General features: G+C 48.9%; 2 protein-coding genes across 10 annotated transcripts; one reads left to right on the top strand and one right to left on the bottom strand.

Annotated features, from left to right (window-relative positions):
• Nucleotides 1–9422: 9422 nt before the first annotated feature.
• On the top strand, nucleotides 9423–12913 carry Tufm (Tu translation elongation factor, mitochondrial). Its single transcript, XM_055627677.1, has 10 exons — nucleotides 9423–9570; nucleotides 9673–9867; nucleotides 10175–10341; nucleotides 10563–10667; nucleotides 10750–10914; nucleotides 11032–11164; nucleotides 11250–11354; nucleotides 11470–11621; nucleotides 11725–11844; nucleotides 12575–12913. Exons 1-10 carry the CDS (start codon nucleotides 9528–9530, stop codon nucleotides 12746–12748), a joined length of 1359 nt encoding a protein of 452 aa, XP_055483652.1. The 5' UTR covers nucleotides 9423–9527; the 3' UTR covers nucleotides 12749–12913.
• A 1488-nt stretch (nucleotides 12914–14401) lies between these two features.
• Atxn2l (ataxin 2 like) lies at nucleotides 14402–25717 on the bottom strand. Of its 9 annotated transcripts, none has more exons than XM_055627380.1 (24): nucleotides 25302–25717; nucleotides 23815–23851; nucleotides 23645–23701; nucleotides 23489–23560; nucleotides 23140–23290; nucleotides 22336–22460; nucleotides 21369–21460; nucleotides 20563–20763; nucleotides 19876–20051; nucleotides 19624–19734; nucleotides 18948–19139; nucleotides 18788–18859; nucleotides 18461–18531; nucleotides 18016–18311; nucleotides 17853–17922; nucleotides 17228–17374; nucleotides 17063–17135; nucleotides 16782–16972; nucleotides 16425–16554; nucleotides 16212–16333; nucleotides 15841–16053; nucleotides 15440–15683; nucleotides 15131–15290; nucleotides 14818–14897 (listed from the first exon to the last, which is right to left on the bottom strand). In XM_055627380.1, the coding sequence occupies exons 1-23, from the start codon at nucleotides 25595–25597 to the stop codon at nucleotides 15136–15138; spliced, it is 3294 nt and encodes a 1097-aa protein (XP_055483355.1). In that variant the 5' UTR covers nucleotides 25598–25717; the 3' UTR covers nucleotides 14818–14897; nucleotides 15131–15135. The 9 variants fall into 9 exon arrangements, with proteins under 9 accessions (XP_055483358.1, XP_055483354.1, XP_055483356.1 ...); XM_055627385.1 differs by having other exon boundaries at nucleotides 15131–15167; nucleotides 15494–15683; XM_055627383.1 differs by lacking the exon at nucleotides 15131–15290 and having other exon boundaries at nucleotides 14402–14897; nucleotides 15494–15683.
• Nucleotides 25718–25732: the final 15 nt, after the last annotated feature.

Genomic DNA, 25732 nt, shown 5'->3' with positions numbered 1-25732 from the left:
TCCCAGAACGCGCTTCTGCGCAGGCGCCGGGACGGGTTTTCCCGACGCGGAAGGAAGCGACCATAGAGAAGAGGGGTAAGAGGAAGGGCACCTTCGTGCTCACTTCCGCCATCGTTCTCGGCGCCGCGCTTTCGGGAGCGAGGACGGTGTGGCTGTCACCGAACTCCCGTGGCTCCCGCAGTGGTGCCTAAAAGGGACCACTGAGGCAGCCTTGGGGAGGCGTTGGGTCCCAGCCGAGACAAAGGCGGGACGTCAACCATAGAGAAGCCGTTTGAGCGGAGAGAGTAGCCGCCCAGCACGGGAAATCAGCGAGATGATAAGGTTCTTCCAAGAGCTGGCTGCAGCCTAGAGCGCCTGGCCCTGCAACTGAGGGGTACACGGACACCGCCCCCCAGGGAGTTGGGCGAGCAAAGTAGCGGTGACCTTGGGAGGCCAGAGTGAGCCGATGGAACCTGAACTTACGACCTTGGCTTTTCAGAGAGAGGGGTTCCACCTTAGATTGGGAACTAAAGATGGGGCAGCAGTAGGGAGCTCAGTTTTGGATGTGCTTAGGATGCTTAGGAGGTACGTAGGCGTAGAGCTTGAAATTCCAGAGAGGCTTCAAGGAAAGTTACAGGGATGAAGGAACTGAAGGTACAGAGTGCTGTTGAAACCTTGCATACAGATACCGTCTAGCAAGCCAGGCTCGCAAATGATGCAGCTTCACTGCGGCTTAAGTGATTGAAAAGACCAGAGTAGATTGGGGTCGTTGACAGGGGGAAAAAATACCACCCATGTGTAGTTCGCCATCTGTGATTGTAGTAGCCTCGTGCATCTGCTTTCACCCACAAACAGGCTCTCGTCTCTTGTCGGCAAGTTGGTTTTCCACATATTCAATTTTAAGTCCTAATAGTTTAACAACTCAGTTTAAGGAGAGCATACCTCATTTCTGAGATCTCCAATAAAACTTCCTGAACTAAGCTAGTGAGATGACTCTTGAGTAAAAAGTCCTCGTGTATGCTATGAAAGCCAGAGTTCACTCCCTGGGACCCACTGTGGAGAGAGAAAGGATGTTAGAAGGTTTCTTCTGAGTTCCACCATGCCGCACACGCTTATGACCCTGCCATCATATATACATACTCGAAATAGTAATAGAATTTAAATAAGTTGGGCTGCTGAAAAGAAAGCTAAGTGAGTAAGAGCACAGGCTGCTCTTGCAGAGAACCAGGTTCAGTTCCCAGCACCCACATGGTAGTTCAGAACTGACTGTAACTCCAGTAAAATAATATTAAATAAAAAAAATTTTGAGATGGGCAGTAGTGACCCATGCCTTTAATCCCAGCACTAGGGAGGCAGAGGCAGGTGGATATCTTGAGTTCAAGGCCAAGCTGCTCCATAGAGCAAGTTCTAGGACAGCCAGGACTACACAGAAACCACGTCTCAAAATGTAAATAAACAAGCAAACAAATTTAATTAAAAATTTCCAGTGCCGGGCTGGAGAGGTGGCTCAGTGGTTAAGAGCACTGTCTGCTCATCCAAAGGTCCTGAGTTCAGTTCCCAACAACCACATGGTGGCTCACAACCATCTATAATGAGATCTGGTGCCCTCTTCTGGCCTGTAGGCACACATGCAGGCAGAACACTGTAAACATAATAAATAAATCTTTAAAAAAAAATTTTTTTTCCAGCTCCAATCAGCTGACTGGATCAGGTGCCATCCTGAATCTTAGAGGCAAGTGACCTAGAAGATGGATATTGATAAATGACTTGTCTCACATAAAGGAGGTTTATGAAAGGGTGCTATCCTGCCCCCATGGCATGAGAAAATTTTAGAAAAAAACAAGTTCTGATGTAGTCACTCTTTTGTTTTTTAAAATATTTTCTTTAATGTTACGTAATAAAGGTGCGGTTTGCCTGCATGTAAATGCACTATGTATGTGTGCTCGGAAACCAGAAGAGGACATCAAATCCCCTGGGTTTTTAAATGAAGTTACTCATGGATTCGAACCACCCACCATGTGGATGCCAGGAATTAAATCCAGGTCCTCTGCCAGCAGCAAGTGCTCTTAACTGCTCTTAACCACTGAGCTCTCTCTCTCTCCAGACCCTTGGCTTAGCCAATCTTAAATCACACAGGGTGTAACCCATTGCATCAGCTCAGGGATGCCTTTGTTGAAGTTTTATCACCAGCATTATTCAACTCTTCTACCACTTCAAACGAAGAGACAAATGAAGGGGATCCCTTTTCTGTGGTCACCTCCCATGTCCTTCCACATCATCTTCCCTGGAGCTTATCTATCCATCATCTAGGACAGACCTGGTTCAAAAATACAGAAGTGCAAGGGGCTGTTAATAAGTTTGGATATGTTCTGCTAAACTGTCCACCACTCCCCTTTTGAGGTGGGGCAGGTGCTGAGGACCAAACCCAGGTCCTGGAACATACTAGATATTTTACCACTGATCTACTTCCCAACACTCAATCAAAATTTCTGAAACGATTGAAGCAATCTGCTACTGTATTCACTTGATCCCAGGCATGGTTGAGGTGTTCAGTGAACTAAAGTTTTTCATTAAAATAGCCATCTAAGCCTTCCATAGTGACAAATACCTTTAATCCCAGCAGGCAGTTCAGTCTCTGTGGTCAACCTGGTCTACATAGTGAGTTCCAAGACAACCAGAGCTATGTGGTGTGAGACGTTGTCTCCGAAACAGAACAAAACAAAACAAAATATAGTTACCTGTAGTTAATGGCTACTGTATAAGCACAGGAAGTGTCCTTGTGCAAGTAGACGAAGCTGTCTGGTAGAACTGAGAGTCATAGTTTGAGTTACACAAAGCAGTTTGGTGGTCAGGCATTGGACATGAAAGAGACGGGGCCTAGGACATCAGTAGAACAGTAAACATTTAACAGGTAGTCAACAAAGGATTGGAAAGTGCTAGGTTGTATTGCCCAGGAACATTAGAATGAGATTTGTATTCTTGTGATTTGTTGAAAGAGAGGAGGAGGGTGTAACTGGTCTTTGTGGGTTCTTATTTTTTCCATCCTTTATCCCCTTGGTTTCAACTTCCTAACATAAGGTAGGAGAAAAACTAGGATAGAGGGGAGAGAGGAATTAGGAAAATTCCTTGTTGACACTTTTTTAATTTTTTTTTGTGTGTTCCTTAATGCTTCTCTTACATTCCTACCTCTCTTCCAACCCTTATCCACCCTAATACCTTCCAAACCCCAGCACCAAGTAGGAGAGAAAGAATGTTAGTGAGGAGAGAGGGCATAGTTCTTTTTTCCTATTTCCTGCCGGTGAGGGTTGTTAGGTTCCTTAGACAAGTCCAATCTTTATTTCAGGATATCTCCAACTTCTTCTTGTCAAACTGCATCAACAGTAACCAGGAGCAGCAGTGAAGGAGGTATCAGCATCCCTCTTCTTTCCCGGAGGGCTCCAACACTCTCTGGGCTCTGGCATTTATTCTTTAGAGTCCTCAGATTTAAACTATCTACAGCTGGGAAAGAGCCCCTCTCAGAGCCTGCACCAGGCAAATAGTTGGCTGCTGTGGACAGTCTGAATTAGCCTCATTTCCCACACCTGAGATTAAAACCAAAACATGTTTACATAATATAGCTGAGTTTTAAAGACACCAGACCTTCAGTTGGTATGGTATGGGTTTGTCTTTGATGACCTATATCAATACCTTTCTCAGAAACATTTGCAATTTCACTCCTTATTTCATGTCACTGGGATTGCAGGAACATTAATCTGAGTACCCTAGTGTTGTAAAAGATCCCCATAAATTTATGGAGAGGTCTGCCACATAAGGCCTTAACTTTCCGATTTGACCTTCTGGTCACACACATTTAACCCAGTGCGCACTTTGTTTTATCAGAGATAACATTCCAGTTCCTAGAAACTCGGTATAAACCTATTGAAGTGGCCATTCCGAATTTCAGGATTTTTGTGAAATGATAATTACATCAGCTCCTGTATCCATCAAACTTTTTATTTCACTACCATTTATTGTAAATTTAATTTTGGCCTCTGATCATTAACGACTATTTGCCAGAACACACATTTTCCAGTACTTTCCAAACCCTCCTGTTTTTTCCACAGGAGCAGCTTTGTCTTTAGTGTAGGGGCATGGGAGCAGCTGCACCTGCATTAAATTACATCACTCTTTTTACATAATTTTAATTCTTCCTCTGAAATCTTCATTTAGAAATGAAATATATATATATATATATATATATATATATATTTTTTTTTTTTTTTTTTTTTCTGGCTTCTTGAAAATATCCATTTCTTTTCCTCCTGCCGTTTTCTCTACAGCATTTGAAATCAAGTCTCCCATTTTTTTTTTCTTTTATGGGGCCCCATGCTAAGCACCACTAGTAGCTGGTCTTTGCTATTTTGTGGGCTCTTCTTTTTCCCACCTTAATTCCCCCTGGTTTCATTCTCTAATACCAGATAGGAGAGAAACAAGGATAGAGGGGAGAGAGGAATTAGGAAAATCTCTGAATCTACATTCTTTCCTTTTGTGTCTTCTTTGACCCCAGCTACTAACAAACTGCAACCACTCTCCCTAAATGACCAACAACCCCAGACTCTGCTTCTCAGAGCCCTCACATTTACCTACCATCTGAGACATTCCCAGAATTCCAAATGTCACACAGTTGCAGAAATTATCTGCAACTGGCAAAACCATACTTCTGTAAGAACGAGGCAAACCATAGTCAGCTGCTGCAGACAGTCCAAAGCAGCCCCACACCCTAACACCTTGGATTAAAACAAAAACACAGTCTTATAATAATTCTGTTTTTTTTTAAAGAAACCGAAATTCCAGAATGCTTGCTAGATGTGGATGTGGGATAAAGGGAAGAGAAAGTGGGGTTACCATTTGTTCTAATGTATTAGAGTGTGAGAAGAAGAAGAGTCCTGTTTTGCATGTGTTAATTCTGTAAGACCAAGGTGCTGGTTCATTCTGTGGAGCAGACTCATTAACAACTCCAGTGTGAATGCTCAGAGGTCTTATGAAGCCAGGTTCTGAGGTAAGTAGATAAAGCCTAGCAAGTCAGCCTCAGTTGAAGCCTACTCAAGTTAGCCAGCATGGTGGCACATGCCTGGTCTACAAAGAAACAGAAATTAGAAATAAGCTTCAGTATCCACTGCCAGAAGAAGAGTGTATGCTATGATGCCTGCCAACAGAGTCGTGAGCACAGTTCTTGAGTGGGGAGTGAAGATGGAAAGAAAATAAAAAACCAACACACTGCACATGAGAGTCGTTCGAGACTGCTGCCAGCAGAAACCGGTTTATTCCACAATTTCTTGTTATAGTCAGAGCAAAGCACCTCCGTACAATGAAGGGGTTTATTGACAAGTCAAACTTGTTTACTTCAGCCACTTGTCTGTGTGATCTTCACACAAGCAAAAGGAAGTGAACTTGGCAAAACATCCTGCCTATCCCTGTCTCCAGGTGAAGGCCAGAGTGAAAACAAGCAGCTCTCCACACTATGATGTACTTGGTTGTGAAGAAATTACAGTCCTCTTTCAAACCACCTGAAGAATCATCCTCTTCCACTGTAAGAAGATCACTCTGTGATGATGTTTATCATTTTACACTCATCCATGACTTATTTTCTGGAGACAAGGTCTCATCCTACAGCCCAGGCTGACTCAAACCAGCAATTCTCTTGCCTGGCCTCTGTAATGCTGGGATTACAGATACGTACCACCAAATCTGGTTGAAACAAAAGAATTGAACCAGTCTTGTTAGGATTTCTTCCTGGAGTTCAAGAAAGGACCATCTTGAGCAAAATTGAAACCCATGGTTGTGAAATAAGAGCTCAAAGTGCCTACCACAAACCTGAATAAATAGATTGTATAGGGTAGAGGTGGTGGGGAAGGCCATTCCGTTTCAAGAGCATCTTCCAAACATGTTAATGATTCTGCACAATAAAAACCTTTTTTTCCCTCTGTTTTTTTTTTTTTTTTTTCAAGACATGATTTCTCTGAGTAGCCCTGGCTGTCCTAGAACTCACTCTGTAGACCAGGCTGGCCTTGAACTCAAGAGCTTCACCTGCCTCTGCCTCCCAAGTGCTGAGCTTTAAGGCTTTTGCCTCACTGCCCAGCTCAGAAAAAACTTAAAAAAAAAAAGTTAGCCAAGCATGTTACTGCACACCTCAAGCATTATATGTATTTATATATGTACATATGTGTTTATGTATATGTGCACAATATGGTGCACAAGTGAAAATCAGAGGACAATTGTGGGCGTTTGTTTTTCCCATTCAACCATGTGGGCCTCAGGAATTGAACTCAGGTCATCAGGATTGGTGGCATCACTTCTACTCACTGAGCCATCTCACCAGCCCCTCCCCTTTTTACTGGCTTTTTTGAGACAGGATCTTTTGCGTCCCAGGCTGGTCTCAAACTCCCTATGTAACAGAGGGGGACCTTAAAGTTTCATCCCTTCTGTTCCTGCCCATCAAGTGTGTTCCCTGCCCATCAGTGCTGTGCCAAGTGCTGGGATTTGCAGTCATCAGCACCACATTTCTCTATGTCCATAGCAGAAATCAATGCAAAACCAGGTGTACAGCTCTATCTAATATCAAAGCTGTAGAGGTGAGACTCGGGTAATAGGAGGCACTGACAAACCAGACTTTGTGTTTTGTGTATTCCATCCTTGCACCCTTTTTGTTTGTTTTGTTCCTGTGTAGTTTCTGTGGCTGTCTAGGAACTCACTCTGTAAACCCCACTGGCCTCAAACCGAAAGATCTACCTGCCTCTGCCTCCCAAGTCCTGGGACTAAAGGCATGTGCCAACACTGCCCAGCTTCCTTGGACCTTTCTTGAGGCATTGTCTCATGTATTCTAAAATGGCTTGAATATACAAGGTGGAGGATGACCCCGAAATACTGATCCACTTTCTGAGTGTATCCTACCATACTGGGTTTATGTCTTGCTGGGGAACAAGTTCAAGGCTTCATTCATTCTAGGTTCTGAAACCCAGGCTAACTCAGCCTAGTGATCTTCCAGCCTTAGCCTCCTGAATGCTGGGATTTTAGCCATGCATCACCATGCCTGGCTTTTGTTCTTCTTGTCAGAATCTCTCCTTTTTTTTGGCAAACACTGTCCAACCACAGGGGATGTGCAGTGTGGCCCACAAAAGAGCTAAGTCTTGCTGCAAGATGGAGGACCTCTCAGTAAGATGTGGAGGACTAGGTCCACATAATCCATCAAAGGATTAGCCTACTTTTCTGATCAAGAAACTCTGGAAACACTCTGGCAGAACCCCAAAGTTTTACTAATTGGACATTGTCCACTTTCACCTCTTGAACATGCTCCACTTACTGTGTTTAAAAATATAAAAAAAAACTCCATGTGTGTTCCATATGTGTCTCTTCTGAAAAAAAAATTAAGATTTATTTAATATGTATGACTGTTTTGCCTGCATGTATGTAAATGAACTGTGTGAATGTCTGGAATCCAGAGAGGCCAGAAAAGGGTGCCAGATCCCCTGGAAATGGAATTTTACAGATGGTTGTGAGCTGCCATGTAGGTGCTGGGAACTGAACCCAGGTCTTCTGCAAGGGCAGCTATAGAACTCATTAAAAAAACAAACAACAAAACAACTCTACTTGGGCAGGAGAGATGGCTCAGAGGTTAAGAGCACTGGCCGCTTTTCCAGAGGTCCTGAGTTCAGTTCCCAGCAACCACATGGTGGCTCCCAACCTTCTATAATGAGATCTGGTGCCCTCTTCTGGCATGCAGGTGTACATGCAGACAGAACATTATGTACATAATAAATAAATCTTAAAAAAATATTTAAAAAACCCACTATTTGTGGTATTTACACCTCCACCTCCTTTCCACCTCCCCAACCCTATGTAGGAGAGAGGTTGGTTAGGAAGAGGGGGCTTAGAGCCCTTTACTTCTCCCTGCTGAAGTGTTTCTCTCCAGATGTCTGCTCCAAACTGCTACACCATCTATCTATTGTCTCTTCAGATTGCTGTAAGCCACACTTTCTCTTTCTGGGCTCTCAAATTTATATCCTCAGGGCCCTAGGCCATGCCCTTCTCTGTGCTGCAAGTGGAAGGCTATTATCAGCTAGCAAAAGCCATGCCCCTCACGAGACAATTGAAGTTGTGGACAAACAACACCCCTACTAAAATACCCCACTTGGGATTTAAAAAAAAACAACAACTTATTTATATCATAATTGAGTTTTTAAAGAAATCTAAACTTCTGTTCCAGGCAGCCAGCGCTTTTAACTGCTGAGCCATCTCTCCAGCCCCTCTTCTGGATTCTTTAGATTAAAAAAAAAAAAAAAAAAAATCACAAACACTTGGAGTCTAGCAGAAGATCCTAGTAACACTTTAATGTACTGTCCTTTATTTTTTGCCTTTTCAGAGCTGCAGTCTGTGCTCAGGTCTTAGAACTGGATTTCCTGCCGTAGTGTCTTAAGTGCTGGGATCATAAGTGTGGACCCGTATCTAGCTCCGTTTGGTTTTTAGAAGACGTGTGATATAGGGTCCTTGTTTGTGCCAAGACATCTGAATCATCTCTTTAGGGATGGAACTGGGGAATCTGCAGCATTTGGAACAAATACCGTCAATTGAGGGTGAGGTGAGGAAGCTCTAAGAATAGGTGGATGTGAAAGTGAAAGGTCATTACCACCCTTAACATTATTCATTTAGCCAACAGGCATTTGCTGGTATCCTACACGTGTTCCACTATGGAGACAAAAGACTCAGGTTTTTAGAAGCCCCCAAAGCTAGTCTTCCTCCTCAATGTCACACGAACAAAACCTGTCACCAAGACAAGTTGTCTGCACTGAGACAGGGAGATCTCTCTATAGAGTTGGGAGGCGAGCTTGGTCCACACAGGGAGTTCAGGCCAGACAAGACTATATAGTGGAACCCTTTCTCGGAAGGAAGGAGGAAAGAAGGAAGAAAAAAAGAAAGAAAAGAAAAAAAAAAAAAAAAACGGCTTCTCAAGCGGCCAAAGCACCACACTGGGGGAGGAGGTCCTTTGGCCACCTGCTAACACGACTTCGGAATGTTAGTGAGCACAGGATCCCTACAAGAGACATGGGGGTGGGATTTAATGGCAAGAGCTGGACCTGTCCGGACCTCATCCCTGACTCCAGTTAACTTCGCCGCTCACGGGCTGGGAGGTCTTCCCTCTGGACCGAACCCAGCTCCAGGTAACGCCTATCCCAAACTGACCCCCAGCCCGCTGCCCTGGAAACTACAAGACCCATAAGCCTTTGGGGACGCATTGCATTGTGGGATGCTGCGCCTTTTCCTCCTAAGAAACGGTCCCTCAGGCTGAATTGTGGAGGTTCTCCATCCTGCCCCCGAGACACCAGAATCCTCCTCTTCCGCCCCATCCCCGGATATCAGTGGCCATGGCCACAGAGACTGACTGCTAGAGGCTCCCAGACTCGCTTTTCCGACCATTTCCGCCGGAAGTGGCCTGGAGTCGCAAGGGCCCGTCCTTCCTGCACGCTGGGCTCTCGCTGCTTAGTTCTCGGTCCTGGTCGCCGAGTACTATCACAATGGCGGCCGCCACCCTATTACGAACGACGACCCGCTTCAGCGGTGAGGGGGCGGGTCGGCCGCGGCCATCCTGGGAGACCTGAGGGTCGTCGAGGGGAGCTGGGTTCGGATCCACTCCCTGACTCCAGGCACCTTTCCCCGCAGGTCTCGGCGCCAGACCGACCCCGCTTTTGCAAGGTCGGCTGCGGCCGCTGAAGGCCTCGGCATCTCCCTTCCTGTGTCGCGGCCTAGCTGTGGAGGCCAAGAAGACCTACGTACGCGACAAGCCCCATGTGAATGTGGGTACCATCGGCCATGTGGACCATGGCAAGACTACCCTGACCGCGGCCATCACGAAGAGTGAGTGGGTTTGGGTTGGGGGCGTCTGGCAATGCCCCTTCAGCTGGAAGGACAGAGCCGGAGAGTGTCTGGTGTGTCGGTGTCTGTAGTCCGCTGAAGTTTAGCTTGGCGCCAAAAGACAGTTCAGGGAGGGGTGGTTGGGAAGGTGCAGGAGACAGGTTTCCCTGTACAAGAAGAGCTCTGTGAGACACGAACCGTGTCTGTCCGTGTGGAGTGGTCTGTAAGGAGACGCTGTTACATCTGAGGGCTCCAGGCTCCTCTGCAGCTCTGAACCCGAGTTGAGAGGTGTGTTCTCTTCCTCCGGTAGTTCTAGCCGAGGGAGGTGGAGCTAAGTTCAAGAAGTACGAGGAGATAGACAATGCCCCAGAGGAGCGAGCTCGGGGCATCACCATCAATGCAGCTCATGTGGAGTATAGCACTGCTGCCCGACACTATGCCCACACAGACTGCCCTGGTCATGCAGATTATGTTAAGGTGAGGGTTACTGGGGACAGCCAGAAGCTGCGTCAGGTCAGCGAACTTTGGAGGGGAGGTTATAAGAGGGTGGCGGTGTTTGGATGCAAGAACAAGGATTGTGGCCGGAGCTGTGGGTGGTGAGGACATGGCAGAGGTGGGGGTCTTCAGAGCTACCTGTAGTTAGATGGCGAACAGTTGAAGAGGTTCTTGAACTAAGCAGACCTTCTTCTTCCACTCAGAATATGATCACAGGCACTGCCCCTCTGGATGCCTGCATCCTGGTGGTGGCAGCTAATGATGGCCCCATGCCCCAGACCCGAGAACACTTACTGCTGGCTAAACAGGTACTGGGGTCTGAATGGGATGGAAGGTCAATGAGACGTTGGGCGACTCAGGATAGGGTCTCAGCTTCTTTCTCGCCTGCAGATTGGGGTGGAGCACATTGTTGTGTACGTCAACAAGGCAGATGCCGTCCAGGACTCGGAGATGGTGGAGTTGGTGGAGCTGGAGATCCGGGAGTTGCTCACAGAGTTTGGCTACAAAGGAGAGGAGACCCCAGTCATTGTAGGCTCCGCACTCTGTGCGCTTGAGGTGAGAGCAGGGGCTGCTGCTGTTAGAGGACAGAATAGAGCCTCTGTTCTGTGCCCGGAGACTAGCCTTCCATGAGAGGAGCAGAAATCTCAGAGTCCTGTCATCTGTCACCAACAGCAACGTGATCCCGAGCTGGGTGTGAAGTCAGTGCAGAAGCTGCTGGATGCCGTGGACACTTACGTCCCAGTGCCCACCCGGGACCTGGAGAAGCCCTTTCTGCTCCCTATAGAGACGGTTTACTCTATTCCTGGTGAGGCCTGGGCTCACCTACACCCCTTCCCATAGAGGGGCCACCTAACTTGGGGTCCCCAATGACCTGTCCTGTTCCTTTGTAGGCCGGGGCACAGTAGTGACAGGTACACTGGAGCGAGGCATTTTGAAGAAGGGAGATGAGTGTGAATTTCTGGGACATAACAAGAACATTCGCACCGTCGTGACAGGTATAAGAAAGAAGACTCCAGACCCCAGGGCAAGCTCAGAATGATCCTTCCCCATGTGGGTATTGTACCTTTCTTCTGCCTCAGACCACCTTCCCTGCTGTCTTCTTCCTCCTAGGCATCGAGATGTTCCACAAGAGCCTGGATAGGGCTGAGGCAGGGGATAACCTGGGTGCTCTGGTCCGGGGTTTAAAGCGAGAAGATTTGAGGCGTGGCTTGGTCATGGTCAAGCCAGGCTCTATCCAACCCCAGCAGAAGGTGGAGGCCCAGGTAAGGACTTCAAGTGATAGTTCGTCAGGGCTGAGCTAAGTTGTCCCTTGCATAGAAGCAGGACTTCCGGCCAAGCCATTTCATTCGTGTTGCCCTTCTCTAGGTTTACATCCTCAGCAAGGAGGAAGGTGGCCGACACAAGCCGTTCGTATCTAATTTCATGCCTGTCATGTTCTCCCTGACCTGGGATATGGTCTGTCGCATCGTCTTGCCCCCAGGGAAGGTATGTTGGGGCTGGGAAATACAAGAGGAATAGAACTGGGCTTTGGTGGCACACGCCTTTAATCCTTGATGCATACTTAAATCTCTGCAGAGATAGGCAGAACTCAAGGCCAGCCTGGTCTATAGAGTGAGTTCCAGGACAGTCAGGGCTAACAGAGAAACCCTGTCTTCAAAACAAAACAAAAAGTAAAAGAGTTCTACCTAAAGATATAGCATGACACACTGGTTAGTTCTTTCTCTGGGTAGAAAAGACTAGATGACAGCTGAGTCCTCACCTGTGTTCTCTAGACCACATTAAGCTAAAAGCTCAGCCAGGCCAGTGCTTACTCAGAAACATGCCATAGAAAAGGGGTGCATCACTGGGCAGTGGTGATGCATACCTTCAATCCTAGGGCTTGAAGCAGGGATATGTTGATCTGAGTTCAAGGCCAGCCTGGATTACAGAGCTAGTTCTATTAGGACAGCCAGGGCTATACAAAGAAACCGTATCTTAAAAAGCTCCAAAGAAGAAAGTATATGTGTTTGTTTTTAGTTTTATGAAACAGAGGGCTCAGAAAAATCCTGTTGACTAAAACTACGTAATACCAACTGATCATGATCCCTTTTACTTTTTCATGCTGTTTGCATGTACCTAGCAACTGGATGAAGCTGTTCCCAGACAGACTCTTCAGCCTGTTGAATTTTTCCCATGAGAAGGTACCCTGATGACTGCCTTGTCCTTTTCCCGTTAGGAACTTGCCATGCCTGGAGAGGACTTGAAGCTCACCCTAATCTTACGGCAGCCCATGATCATAGAGAAGGGCCAGCGTTTCACCTTGAGGGATGGCAACAAGACCATTGGCACTGGCCTTGTCATTGACATACCAGCTATGACAGAGGAGGACAAGAACATCAAATGGAGCTGAGCCTGGACTCCTGCTCAGGTTGTTGAGCTTAAAGCTGCCCTGATCATTGTTTCCTCCTGTGGACATTAGCTGCATCCAAGCAGAGTGCAACTATGGACATTTCTCCTGCTTGCAAGGAGTGGCCTCAGGAGAGGTAGGCAATAAACTGTTCCATGGCTAATTGGACCTGTGTCTTGTGCCTTCTGTATAAGTAGGGGACATGGGAGAGCACTGGATTTGAAGTATCCCAGAGCCATTTGAGTTTAGCATCAAGTCCATTTCTGGCATACAGGCCAGACTCAAAAGATACGAGTGCTGTGACAGCTTGAGAAAAAGAAGCCAATTCAGTGAGCTTTCCAACAAAATATTTTTTCTAGATAGGGAAAAGGTTTGGTTATCACTTGGAGCCACCAAGGGCTCAGCTCACGTGCTAATTGTTTATTATTTATACAGCACATCAGGAGAGGGCACCGGATCTTGGTATAGATGGTTGTAAGCCACCATGTGGTTGCTAGGAATTGAACTCAGGATCTTTGGAAGAAACAGCCAGTGTTCTTAACTTCTGAGCCATCTCCCTCTGGCCCCTGCTAATTTTTGCTCTTCTGTGTCTACTAGGTTAATGCCTGGCTTTTATGTTATATTTGAACTCTAGATTTAGTACGTAAGTACAGACTTAACCTTAGCAAACTTGTATTCTTCCAAGCAAAGATAAGTTTGACTCTTTAGGGCTACAGTTTGTCTCAGTGGTAGAACATTTGCCTAACTTGTATGGCCCTGTGGGTTCAATTCTTGGCACCAACTATACATAAAATGTTAAGGTTTTGAAACAACCGACAAGGAGTAAAGGCAGGCCAATCTGGTTTGCCTAAGGTCCTGTTCTCAACACAAAAACTCAGGAACACTCAGTGAATATAAACAAGATTATAAATTGGGGTACTTAGGAGTAAACATTTTTAGCTATACTGAGAAACCAAAAAAACTGGTCTTTGGCCTCAATATCGAGGTAAAAAGCATGTAAGGTTTCCTAGTTTTGGCTGTGCTAGGATTGTACCTAGAGCCTCATGCATACCATACAAGCTTTCTGTAGCTCCAGCCTAAGTAGATAAACCATATGTGGAGACCACAAAAATACCACCCAGGACAATTCCTGATGACACAAAAGCTAAATTACCTTCAGGTTTTGAGATACCTTCCCAAAGATGACAAACTTAACTTTAATGAAGTGTTAAAAAGCAGCACTCTCCAGTTCTATGCACTTTAAACCTGCCACTGCTGCTTCCCTGTGCCACCCGTCTTGAGGGCACTGGTTTAGAAGGTCGCCTTCCTTAGCCCCTCTCACCCAGCACGGTATACCCAGATCTGGGGACTTTTCCCCAGCCCAAAGACCCTGTAGGCTGCTAAACACTATCCCCACCTTCAGTCCTCTGTGCCTCCTTAAAAACATGGCTGGGCAGGAGATAAGAGCTCTTGTTGCTTTTACAGAGGGCCTGGGTTTGGTTTCCAGCACCCACATCACCTATAAACTACAATTTGAGGAATCCAATATACCAGGTACATCAAACACAAGATTTACATGGAGAGAAAAACTGACAAAAAAAACCCTCAGTACTAGCAGAGGTAAACCTGTGAATGTCTAAAAATGTTTTTAAAAATCAAAACTACAGGCAGGTTAAGTTAGTTTAAAATTTTATTTTTTTTTATTTATTTTTTAAAATTTTTTATGTAATAAAAAGTAAAAGTCCTTGAGGCATCTGTCTGTCGGTCTCTCACACAGGACACTCAAGTTAATGGGGGAAAAACAGGGGGCCCAAGTCTGAGGTTATAAATAATAGAAAATAAAAGATCTTCCGTCTCCAGCGGGGGAATAATGAGAGGATGGGAGGACAAGACTGGGTGGGACCCGGCAGGGGCAGAACAGGAACCTCCCCCACCCCTGCTGGACCCCAGCCCTGCCCACTTCAAGGACCCCTCCCATTCAAGGTGCTTGGCAGGAATTCCCCAGCTCCCCAAGGGAAAGGGGTTGGGGGTGGGGCTAGGACTGGTCCGAGCTGCTGGGGGAAGAGACATAGATCACTCTTCCCTCCACTCATGGAGGTCTCAGGTCGCGGCCAGGACAATCTTCAGTTCCCCGGGGGGTGGAAGGGGAGCTGCTGGGAGGGATGAGATTGAACTGGTTGGAGGGGAAAGAGAGAGAGCAGGAGCATTAGAACCCGAGCAGCTGTCCCTCTGTCAATGCGTCCAGGGGTTTGGGGGTGTGGGGAGGAGCGGCCTCCTCCAGGAGTCTCAGGGGGCTGTCAGAAGCACAGGTCAATCGCTGTTTCCCAGTAGGCCAGAGCCCTTACTCAGTTGCCCAGCTCAGCCCCCCACGCCCCAGTCTGGCCCTGTCTGCTGCGCTGACCTTACCTCGGCTAAGTCAGGAGACAGTCGGGGTCACTGAGAGCTGGGGAGGCAGTGGGGAGGGGGGCTGCTGGATCACAACTGAGCGAGGACGGAGGGAAGCAAAGGACAGAGCCAGGAGCAAGCCCCTGGCGGCGGCGACTGTGGCTTCTGCCCACCCTACATACTTCACAGACAGGCGTGGGTCGGCGGGCGCCCTCTAGGACAGCCCTGCCTCCAAGACCCCTCAATCCCCACCCAGAACCCGTGCATCCTGCCCCACCTGCAGCCCCTCAGCTCTTCCATGCCAAATTCCCCCAGCTAACGAGAACTCACGAATCCTGTCATCGGCTCCTCCTGGAAATCCAGGCGCCTGGCCAGGCTGCTCACCTTGGGGGTGTCCGATGTAGGGGTAGGGTGAGGGTGTGGAAGCTGAGAGTGCAGGCACCCCACTCGGGGGCACCGCGCCTTGGGGGGGGCCCCCATGGCCCTGGGGAGGGTGCAGCAGCATCACCTGGGGCGGGTGGGGAGCCCCAGGGTGTGGGGGCGGGGCTGCTGTGACTCCAGTTTGGACATGGGCCTGTAAAGAGAATTACTTTCAGTCCCCAGGCTGAGGAGGTTCTGAGACCCCTTAACAAAGCAGCACTGCAAAGTGGTACACGCACTCTGAAGAGGGACTACCTACAGTTCACCCTCTGACTGACTCTGGCAAAGACAGTAAAGCCCCGGGTTCCTACCTGGGTAACATGGGCCATGTTGGTGAAGCCGTGGGGCAGCTGCTGGTGGGGATGGATGGCGTACACAGCAGCTGGCTGGGGGAAGCTGCTCTGAGGGGACTGGGCAGAAGGTCCCGGGGGTAGAGAAGGCGGCGTGCCTGTTAGGGCCCCTGGATGGTACAGATTCTGCTGTGGCTGTCCACTGCCCAGGTGTGGGGCCTGCCCCGCCTGGTGCTGCCAGAGTAGAAGTGAAGTATGAGTGCTACCCATTCTGCCATGCAAAGTACCCCCTCACGCCATTTCTCTGCTGAGGAATGATCCAGCCCTCTTCCAGCCACCCATTCCTGGTTCAACCATTCAGACTTCCCAACCTACTCCCACATTCTCGGCACCTGAACGGGACTGGGGGCCGCATGCTGGGATTGTGGCTGGCTCCCAGTAGGCGTGGTGGCCGGCTGCGGTTGGTGGCCGTGGAGCTGTGTGGCATGGTGTGGATAGGACTGGTGAACAGTGGCTGCAGCAAGAAGGAAAGGAGACCAAGTGGTGAGCAATTTGGACAGAAGCACACAACACAGCCCAGTGGAGGAGTGGGCACCAGAACTCACCATAGAGGGCTTGGGGGGTAGGCTGCTCTGCAGAGGGGTACTGAGGAGTGGAGGATGACACAATGGCCTGGGGATGGCTTCCCGACGTCAACATTCGTGGATTACTTTGAAGCATAGGGGCAAACACCGGCTGGTGAAGAAACAGCAGAACAGTAAGCAGAGCAGCCTGGAGAGCTATGTCCTGTCAGCTTCCATGTGCACAGCAGCCTGAGCCTCAATAGTTATCTTATTTGCAAACATTAAGAGCCTTGACTCGGGGGAAAAACAGAGCAAGGGTCCAGTGTCTTGTTACAAGAATTCTATCCCAATCCTACAGCTGGCTAGCTCCCTCAGGCTGTCTCAGGGGTGGCTCTGTACCTGTGAAGGGTAGTGTGCCATGGGCTGCATCATGGCAGGCTGGCCTGGGAACTGCTGGGGGTTGTAGGGGATGTAGGAGGAGTAGGGGGTGGCAGCCACCAGGGGTGGGCCAGCAGCAGCAGCAGCAGCCTGCATCATCGGAGGGGCTGAGGCTGGCTGGTGTTGGTCGGAGCGCTGGGGGGGGAGTGAACCTGCGGGCGGAGGGGGAACAATGTACAGCTCAAGCTTCACCTACCAGGAAGCACTGGGCAGCCCCAAGTGTCCTTCCCAACCCTGCTCACCTTTTGCACCCCGGTACTTGCCCTGCTGCCCAGGCACCGAATTGGATACAGGATATGGATACATCTGAGGCGCCTAAAAATAAGAACTGAGGCTCAACAGATGCTCATCAACAAGCCTGAGCAGGACTGTCAGCATTGTCTCTAGGCTCACCTAGTTCCTCCTACCTGCACAGCTGGTCCCATGTGGATCTGAGGTATATATGAGATGTACTGGGGACTGTAGAGCCCACTCTGGCCTGCTGTCAGCACCGGTATGGAAGGTGTTGAGTGAGTACGGGGCCCTGGTGAAGTTGGAGTACTGGTAGATTTGTTCTGAGAGACAAGAGAGGCATTTTATTTCTGTAATCCCACTCCAGCCTTTTGAAATCCACAGAATGCTATGTGCCAAATATATCCTACATTTCTCCTTGGGGCTTTAGGGCAAACCACAAGATGGGCATTCTCAAATTCAGAGAGCACAATACGCAGCGAGAAGCGGTTGCCTGTTATCTGGAAGCCCCATGAGTACACCAGTTAAAGACAGGTCAGTTGATTCTGTGAGGCTCATAGTCCTAACCCTCAGAAACACTTGACGTGGCAAATATAAGAACCAAAGAAACCGGACAGAGTCAATCAGCAGCCCCCTACCATTCAACCCTTGCGATGTCACTGTTTTTCACAAAGCAGCCTAACTTCTACGGTCCAGACTGCAACAGTGATGGGACCATCTGCTACCCTGACAGTGAGGCACTCTCCTGCCCCCCCCCCCCCCCCAGGAAGCCCAAGTCTACACACAACAGTCCCAGCTCACCACAGACAGCAGAGGCTTTGTTGGATTGAACTCCTTGGCATTGGGGTTCAAAGTAGACTTCTTTACTTGTCTGTAAGAGAAAACAAAGCCAGCTCTTGAGCCATGCCCTTCACCAGCGGATGACAAGCACCAAATATCTTCAGCACCCACCTCCACCACTTACTCAGTAACAGGGCCCTCCTCTTTGTCATCTCCCTTGATGAGGCCCACTGGGGGACTGCCAGTTTGGCTGGGGCAAGGTGGTGGGAGCTGTTCTGGCCCCTCAGTGGCCCCCACTGCTGCCAGGGGTGGTTTGTCTTCCTTATCCAATATGGATTCTGTCTTGGCGGAGACTGGGGATCCCATAGGATCTGAAGTCAATAGGCCATCCACCTCCTTCTCCTTTCCTTTGACCTCTTCTTTTAAGATCCGGGAAGGAAATGGATCCAGGCTGGTCTCAGGGGAGCTACTAGGTTGAAGCTACGAGGAGAAATAATCCATGTATCAGACCCCATGTTTTATCTCCTATATAACACTTGTTGGATTTCACCTTTCCCATCCACTTGGCCTTGGCCTCGACACATCCCACATCCATATTGTATCTTGGCTCCTCTCCAAGCTTCACTCACCTTGAACTGAGCCCCAAATTTCCTCAGTTCTTCCAACTGAAATCGTTTTTGTTCATTCTGAAGACCAGGGACTATGAAAAAACAGGAAATTAAGGATAAAATATAATTTTTCTTCTGAAAGATTACACAAGGCTAGTTAGTAGTCCATGACAAGACACATAAATAAACAAATAAACAAATAGATGAATGAATGAGGGGGGGCTGTTGAGAATTTTAAAAGAGAAATGAAATCCAAGGGCAGATGGGCACTACTTTTGAATCCCAACAAACTTCCAAAGGGAAATGCTCCCCCAAGTAAATGGGACCAGACAATGAAATTATCCTCACCTTTACCAGCTATCCGGGCCAGCTCTTGGGCCTCCAAAGTTCTACTGGGCTCCTTGGTTGGGAGTTCTTTTACTGAGGTGGCAGAGGGAGAGAGAGAGAGAAACTAAGGTTCTGCTATCCAGTCACAACCACAGCTCTCAAACATTTACCTGGTTCTTACCATCTGTGGGGGCAAGGGAGATTTTTGGAGATGCTGGGGAAACAGAGCCTACTCCAGGATCCACAAGTGATGTCGTCACAGGGATGGAGGCAGAGGACGCCACTGCTGAACCAATGGGAGGCTCAGGACAGGAAGCTGAGACTGGGGCAGGCGCAGCAGACTTGGGAGACCTTGGAGGGTACACCCGGCCCGCTGGAAGAAAAGGGAGAAGAAAAGGGAGAGCTGTACAATGGTTACTGCTGGCCAAGAAGTAGTGCACACAAGATGAAAACCCCCAGAAAATTTACAAGCTTTTTCACACGCAGGGTCACAATTTTCCTATGTAAGACCAGAGCAGACAAGTACGTAAGTCGGCAAATGGCCTCACCTAGTATCACAAAAGACTCAAGATGCTACAGCCCTTCCTGTTCTAAAGTTCTGGTAACAAAACTGAAGCCTCAACAAAACACCTGACAACCAGCTACAACTTATAGACTGACGTGGTTAGAAACCAAGGAAACTGTGAAGTTCTTTCCCAAAAAAGTACTTAAATCTAGACAGTCCCCTACACCAAGCATCTACAAACTGTCTCCAGCATTTCAACAACTCCTTTACCTCCCACCCCCTATCCTCCACCCCACCTCCCGCTTACAAGCTTCCTTCCCTGCCTACTGCCAGCCCCACTGAAGCTCTCTACCTGCAGGTGTTGGAGGAACAGAAGCTTCTCCAGAAGGCCTATTGTTGGGTGAAGATAAAGTCTTGGCACCTCTAAGAGGCCGCTGTGCCTTGGGGGACATGCGGGAAGGACCTTTTTTTTTTTTTTCAAATGTGAAGAAAAAGAAATAACTGCTTATTACAAAAACATTGACACATCATCCCGACAAACACTTCAAATCCTATTAATCATCCTTCCCACTTTCTTTTGCCAAAAGTATACGTCATAACCTACCTCCATTAATACCACGTGCCTCAGACCCAGGGCCAGGGCTGCTGTTGTCAAGATGGTGAGGGCCCCGAGGTGGCAAAGAGCTAAGGCCAGGCCGTCCTCCTCGAGAACCACTGCATCGAACTCCTCCCCGGGGACCTTCCCGAACTCGTTGAGGCAAAGGGATATACTTCCCCTCCCTGGGGAAAGATGGAAGGGTAGGAGGCCCACAAATCCAAACACTTGAACAACACAGAGACTTTCTTTCTGAATCAACCCCCACACCTGACTTCATTATCATACCTGACCTGTGATAGACCAAAGCTATGGGCTTACGACATTATTTCTCAACCCAGACCCAGTTCAAGTAGCGAAGAGCTTTGGAACTTTACCACTCTTTACCTACCAGAATGGCCAAGCACTTTTATGAGATGCTAGGCATACACAATTTCATTTTTGTGACATAAGAAACAGTACACACAAATACATTAAGAAAAACTATGTACCCAAGCATTTAAAACTCCATAAGCTTTGCTCTTGCACCAAGTTACCAGCTCTCTAGGCTTCAGTCTAAACCTCAAAACTGGGAACCACTAGATATTTACTACCTACACTCAGTAAGGTGAAGTTTAACGATACGGTACGAAAGCTCTTGGCCCAGGCCCAGACCCTACTGTAAAGCCCCAAATAATCCTGGTTGCCAATAGTTACCTGGACACCAAGCTGGGGCTCTCCCGCCCAGACCCTTGGCGCTGAACTGCGCTGTGCTTCTCCTCCTCCGTTCGCCCATCATCATTTTCCATGGCAATCCGTAGGCGGTACTGGGGACTTGACTCAATCTCTCGAGCCAACTGGGCTGCACGCAGCTCCCGCTGCCTAAACTCTTCTGAATTGTCCTTTTCTAAGGGAACCCTGAGAATACACCCAAAAAGGTCATCATCCCAGTGCAAGGAAATAATAAAAGGACAACACTGCTACCACTACATGATTAGTTCAAGTCCGTGGCATTAAATTTAATACTTCAAAACCTTTTTTTATAGGGTTGAGGGCTGAACTGAGGACCTTGCAAATGTCAGACAAGCGTTTCAGTACTGAACTTAACCCCCAATTCAGTCAGTATATATTCAAAAGACAGCTGCCAATTCCTAGCAGAGCGTGGGGACCAGCCTAGGTTGGGCTGGCCAGAAGCCACCCCCCAGCCCTGAGCTTGTTTTTGCAGCAGGAGGCTCACAAGGCACACTACCACACTAGTCTTTGTATAGGGTTGCTGGGGACAGAACTCAGCTCCTTCTATTTGGATAGCACATACTTTAGAGCTGGTCTACATTCCCAGATTAATGAAGGTTATTTCTATCCACAAGGAAAGCAATTCAGCATGCAAACCCAGGAGGACCACCTATAATCCCAGAAAGGCACATACCATACAAAAACTGTTTCATTCAGAGGTCTGCCTTATTGAGAGGAACGCCCTGCACACCTCCCACCCAACACCACCACCTCACTTCCAAAACACTTACGTGTAAGAAGATAGACTGCTGTCATAGGTGGTCTTCACGCCATAGTTTTCCTCATTAAATTTGAACATCTCATTGGGATCCCACCCATTGGACTAAGAGAATGAAAAGAATGTTTAAAACCAGGCAAGGAAGATGACATGCCACCTCCTTTCCACCAACTTGAACCCTTAAAGACCCCTGCACAAACTGAACAAGCCAACATGCATTCACAAGATGTGCTTGAAAACACTCATGTGACCCGAATGCAAGGACACTAAGGACTGTCTTACGCCCTTGGTCCTCCTGCTCCCACATTCTAAACTCTGGAATCAAAGGTGCTATCACTGCTCTCTATATATAGTCAGGAGGTTTTTGTTAGTTCACTTCCCTTTTTAAAAAAAGTTTGTATTTCTCTTGTGTGTATGTATAAAAACACTGTTCTCATACACAGCAGAAGAGGGAATCAGATTCCATTGCAGATGGTTGAAAACCACCACGTGGTTGCTGGGAATTGAACTCAGGACCTCTGGAAGAGCAGCCAGTGCTCTTAACCTCTGAGCCACCTCTCCAGCACGCCTTTGTTTTTCTTTATAGATATACTTTTTGTTATATAGTCCAAGTTGGCCTTCGAACTCACAATTCTTCTTCCTCAACTTCCTAAGGCTTGATTGGAGGCATGGATTACCAAAGACTAACTTATGAATAAATTAATGCCATGAAGAAACACTATCAATGCAGAGGATGGGGAAACGGACCCCTTTTCTACCTTCCTTTCCAAGAGTCAACAGTTGATTACAAAAATGGACCTCAATGCAAAACAAACACCACCCTCTCAACAGACACCCACGCCCACCACCACCAATAAAAGAATGAACTTCTAAACATGAATGAATAAAAAGTCAATGGAAAAAAAAATAATAATGCACGTCTATACCAACAATCCACATTGACTACATTCAGCCTGCCCTGTTCTCAGGAAAGACCGTACCATATCAGATTCCAGATCGTAGTCATCACTATTGCTGTCACCGCCCTCCCAACGCTGAAGCACCTTCTCCTTGTGTTCTCCATTCACCTTAGAGTTCATGGCAATGGCTGAGTCAGTGAACTTGTCTGTGGCAGAGGTGAGGCGCAAGAGTTAGGAGCTATAACATCTCATCCCCACTCCCTGACCCCATAGACTTTAACAAAAAGGAAATTTGTAGAAAACATCAGATTTAGATTTTATATGCCTGTTTGGCAGCAGGTAAGAATGCTGAAACACAGATCTATTTAGGCAGGGTGGCAAATTCTGGTAATACCAGCACTCAGGAAGCAGAGGCAATTTGATCTGAGTTTGATAAGGACAACCAGGGCCAAAATAAAGAAACTTTCTCAATACAACCCCAAAACAACAACAAAAATCCCAAACTACAGATCTAATAGTAATTCAAAAGCAAATGCTGGCCAGGCGTGGTGATGTACACCTTTAATCCCAGAAGGCAGGGAGGCAGTCAGGCGGATCTCTGTAGGCCGACCTGGTCTACTGAGCAAGTCCAGGACAGCCAACGCTACATGTACAGAGAAACCCTGTCTTGAAAAAACAAAACAAGGGAAGTTGAAAACTAAACAAGGAAAATAGGAGTAACTGTCATAATTCACTGGACTTTTAGACATCAGAACATGTTTTCAAGAAGGAAAATTCGGTCATCTCTACTTAAGAGGTACTAGAAGATAAATCAAGCCGTGTGTTCAACCTGTGCACTTCGACTCAGTGAGTTTGACACAGCAGCCCAGCAGCCCAGCCCAGTACCTTTAGTAGCATAATTGAAGTCAACGTTTCGGAAGTGGACTAGCAGAACATCACTTGGTTTAAACACCATGGTGTCCACAATGTCTTCCCGACGAGGCCCACCTGCTGGCTCCGAGGCTTTCCGGTGTACCGCGTCAACTGCCAGTTCAAACTACAAAAGCCCCATTTCCAACATTCCAGGGTCAGCATCAAAAGACTGGCACACCAAATTCTCACGTCTTCCCACCTCTCCCAACAACAGCCAGAGAATTTAGCAAAAGCCTCAAAACTGCCTGGTGACACCCAATCCACTCCCTCAAGTTCATTCTCCTATGCAGCTTTAGAAATCAGCTAATTTGAGTACACTGACCTTTGAGCTCAGAGTCTTAAAAATGCCCTCATAAGTGGTACCATTTTTCACCTTTACATCACAAGTAGAGCCCTAAAAAGGTGGAAGATTGATTAAGTCCTTCAAGAAACCGAAAAAGCACATTCCTTCAACACCCAAGTTAAAGCCTGGACTTACCACCACAGCTGTCAGGAAATGCAGCATCCTGGAATTGTTATAGACACCTTCAAACACCTGTCACACAAGAGGAAAGTAAGAAGCAGCAGGTAAACACTGTTTCTTCCTAGACCGCCCATATTAGGTCTTCTCAATGTCTCTACAGAAGGAAAAAAAAAAAAGGCACTCACAGGTGACTGTGGGGGTCCCTTTCCGGTGCTCTGTCCCCTGTAAAAAGAGAGAGAGAAAGAAAAATAAGCTAATTTTAATTAACAGCAAGCCATACCAACTTGCTGATTTAGCCAATCAACCAATTAACTAACGAGACTTTTCAAATTCTCACATAAAAGAAAGCAGGCATTTATTGCCAAACTTTTCTCCAAATACAAGATTAAAAAAGACCAACAAACACTCAATAAGGAACGGCTGTCAAATGCTCTTAACAACCACTGCAATACAACCTTCTGACTTTCTCCAAAGGGCCAGTACTTCATTCTTCCAACAAATCATTGCTACAATACTAAACAAACCAACAGCCCAATTCAGTCATGAAGGTGAAAGCTCGGGCATCCCAGATGCAGCACTACCTGGCTTGAACACACCATCTCCCAGAGGAAAAAAGCATTTTCAGCAGCCTTAGTTCCAAATCCCAGGAGACGTACATTCTCCACACCCCACCCCTGCGCCCTCGTTCCTCATTCAGCCTGTTACCCACTCTGAAGGGATCCCTAATCGCCAGGTAACACTGCTCCTCGACGGCTGATGTAACCGGCGGTTGAGGAGGGGGCCGTTGGCGGGGCTGGGGGACCGCGCAGCCGCAAAAGCCCTCTACCGGGATGCCTCGCCCGGTCCGCGCCTGCGCACTGGAGCCCGCATCCCTCCACCGCCCCTCCGGAACAGAACCCACTACGCCTGCGTCCAGCGCCACTCTCGATCGCACTGACACGCCGAAAACAGCCGCGGGCACCCGCTCTACGCTCGCCGGCGCCGGACGCCCCGAGACCCCCTCCGTGCAAGCCCTCCCTCCCCCGCCTCCGCTCTACGTGGTTACCGGGGCAAGCCAATGCCCGAGTCATAAGACAGCATCCGCGCGCACGTACGGGCAGGGCGCGCGCGCGCAGGAGCTCCCCAGCCCGCAGTCTTCCCAGGAGCCGCCGCTTCCGCGCCCCCGCCCACCCCGTTCCCCTCTTACTGGCTACACCGGGAGGAGCGGGGAGGACTCCGCTCCCAAGTCCCTCCCTCCCCATTGGTCAAACTGTGGGCCGCGCGCCCCCCCTCCATTGGCTACAGCCGGGGACCCCTTCCTGCAGCTGACTCCCCATTGGCCGAAACCGGGGACCGCGAGATCCTTCGTGGTAATGGAGCTGGGGACCCCATCACCTCCTCGACCCCCCCAACACCCTTCTCCGAAGGAGCTGGCGGGACGCGCCCCGCCTCCCCTCAGGGCCCAGACCCCAAGCGGGGACCAGGCCCAGAGAGCGCCATGGTTTCTGGAGACCGCCCGGAGAGCCTTCTCCCCCCCCCCGACCCGTTGGCACGAGGGTCCACCCCCGCCTTCTGGGGGGCTCTGGGCCCCGAGAGCCCCCTCAACGGCGCCCGGCCCGGGCGCGTCTCCGCCAAAAACCAGAGCCGCCGCCTCCTCCTGGACTCCCCCCGTGCCGGGAAGCCCCGTCCTCACCTGACGCTGCCGATAGCCACTGCCCCCGGTCGCTCTTGATGCTGCGGCGGCGGCGGCGGCGCAGCCAAGATGCTCTCGGGCCCGCGACGGAGCCCGCTCCCGGCGACGGCCGCAGGCCCCAGGCACGGGGAGACGGCCGCGGGGGGCCCCGGGGGAGCCGCGGTGGCGGGCAGCGGCCCCGGGAGGCCGCCGTTGGGAGGGCTGGTCCCGCCGGGGGGCCGGCGAGCCACGGCCTGGGGCGTGGGGGGCGGCTGCTGGGGCTGGGACGTCTGTTGTGGCGGCTGAGGCTTCAACATGATGGCAGCGTCCGGAAGAGAAATTAGAGGGGAAGGGAGAGAGGGGGCCCGGGGCTGGGTCCCCGATGGAGAAGCGCGGGAAGCGAGGAGGATCGCCGAGCAGGGGGACCCGCCGTTGGCGGGCGGGGGGGGGGG

This window comes from Psammomys obesus, unplaced genomic scaffold (genome assembly GCF_907164565.1).
Source record: "Psammomys obesus unplaced genomic scaffold, mPsaObe1.curated_primary_1811, whole genome shotgun sequence".
Classification (NCBI taxonomy): Eukaryota; Metazoa; Chordata; class Mammalia; order Rodentia; family Muridae; genus Psammomys; species Psammomys obesus.
This window is presented reverse-complemented; position numbering and strand designations above follow the sequence as displayed.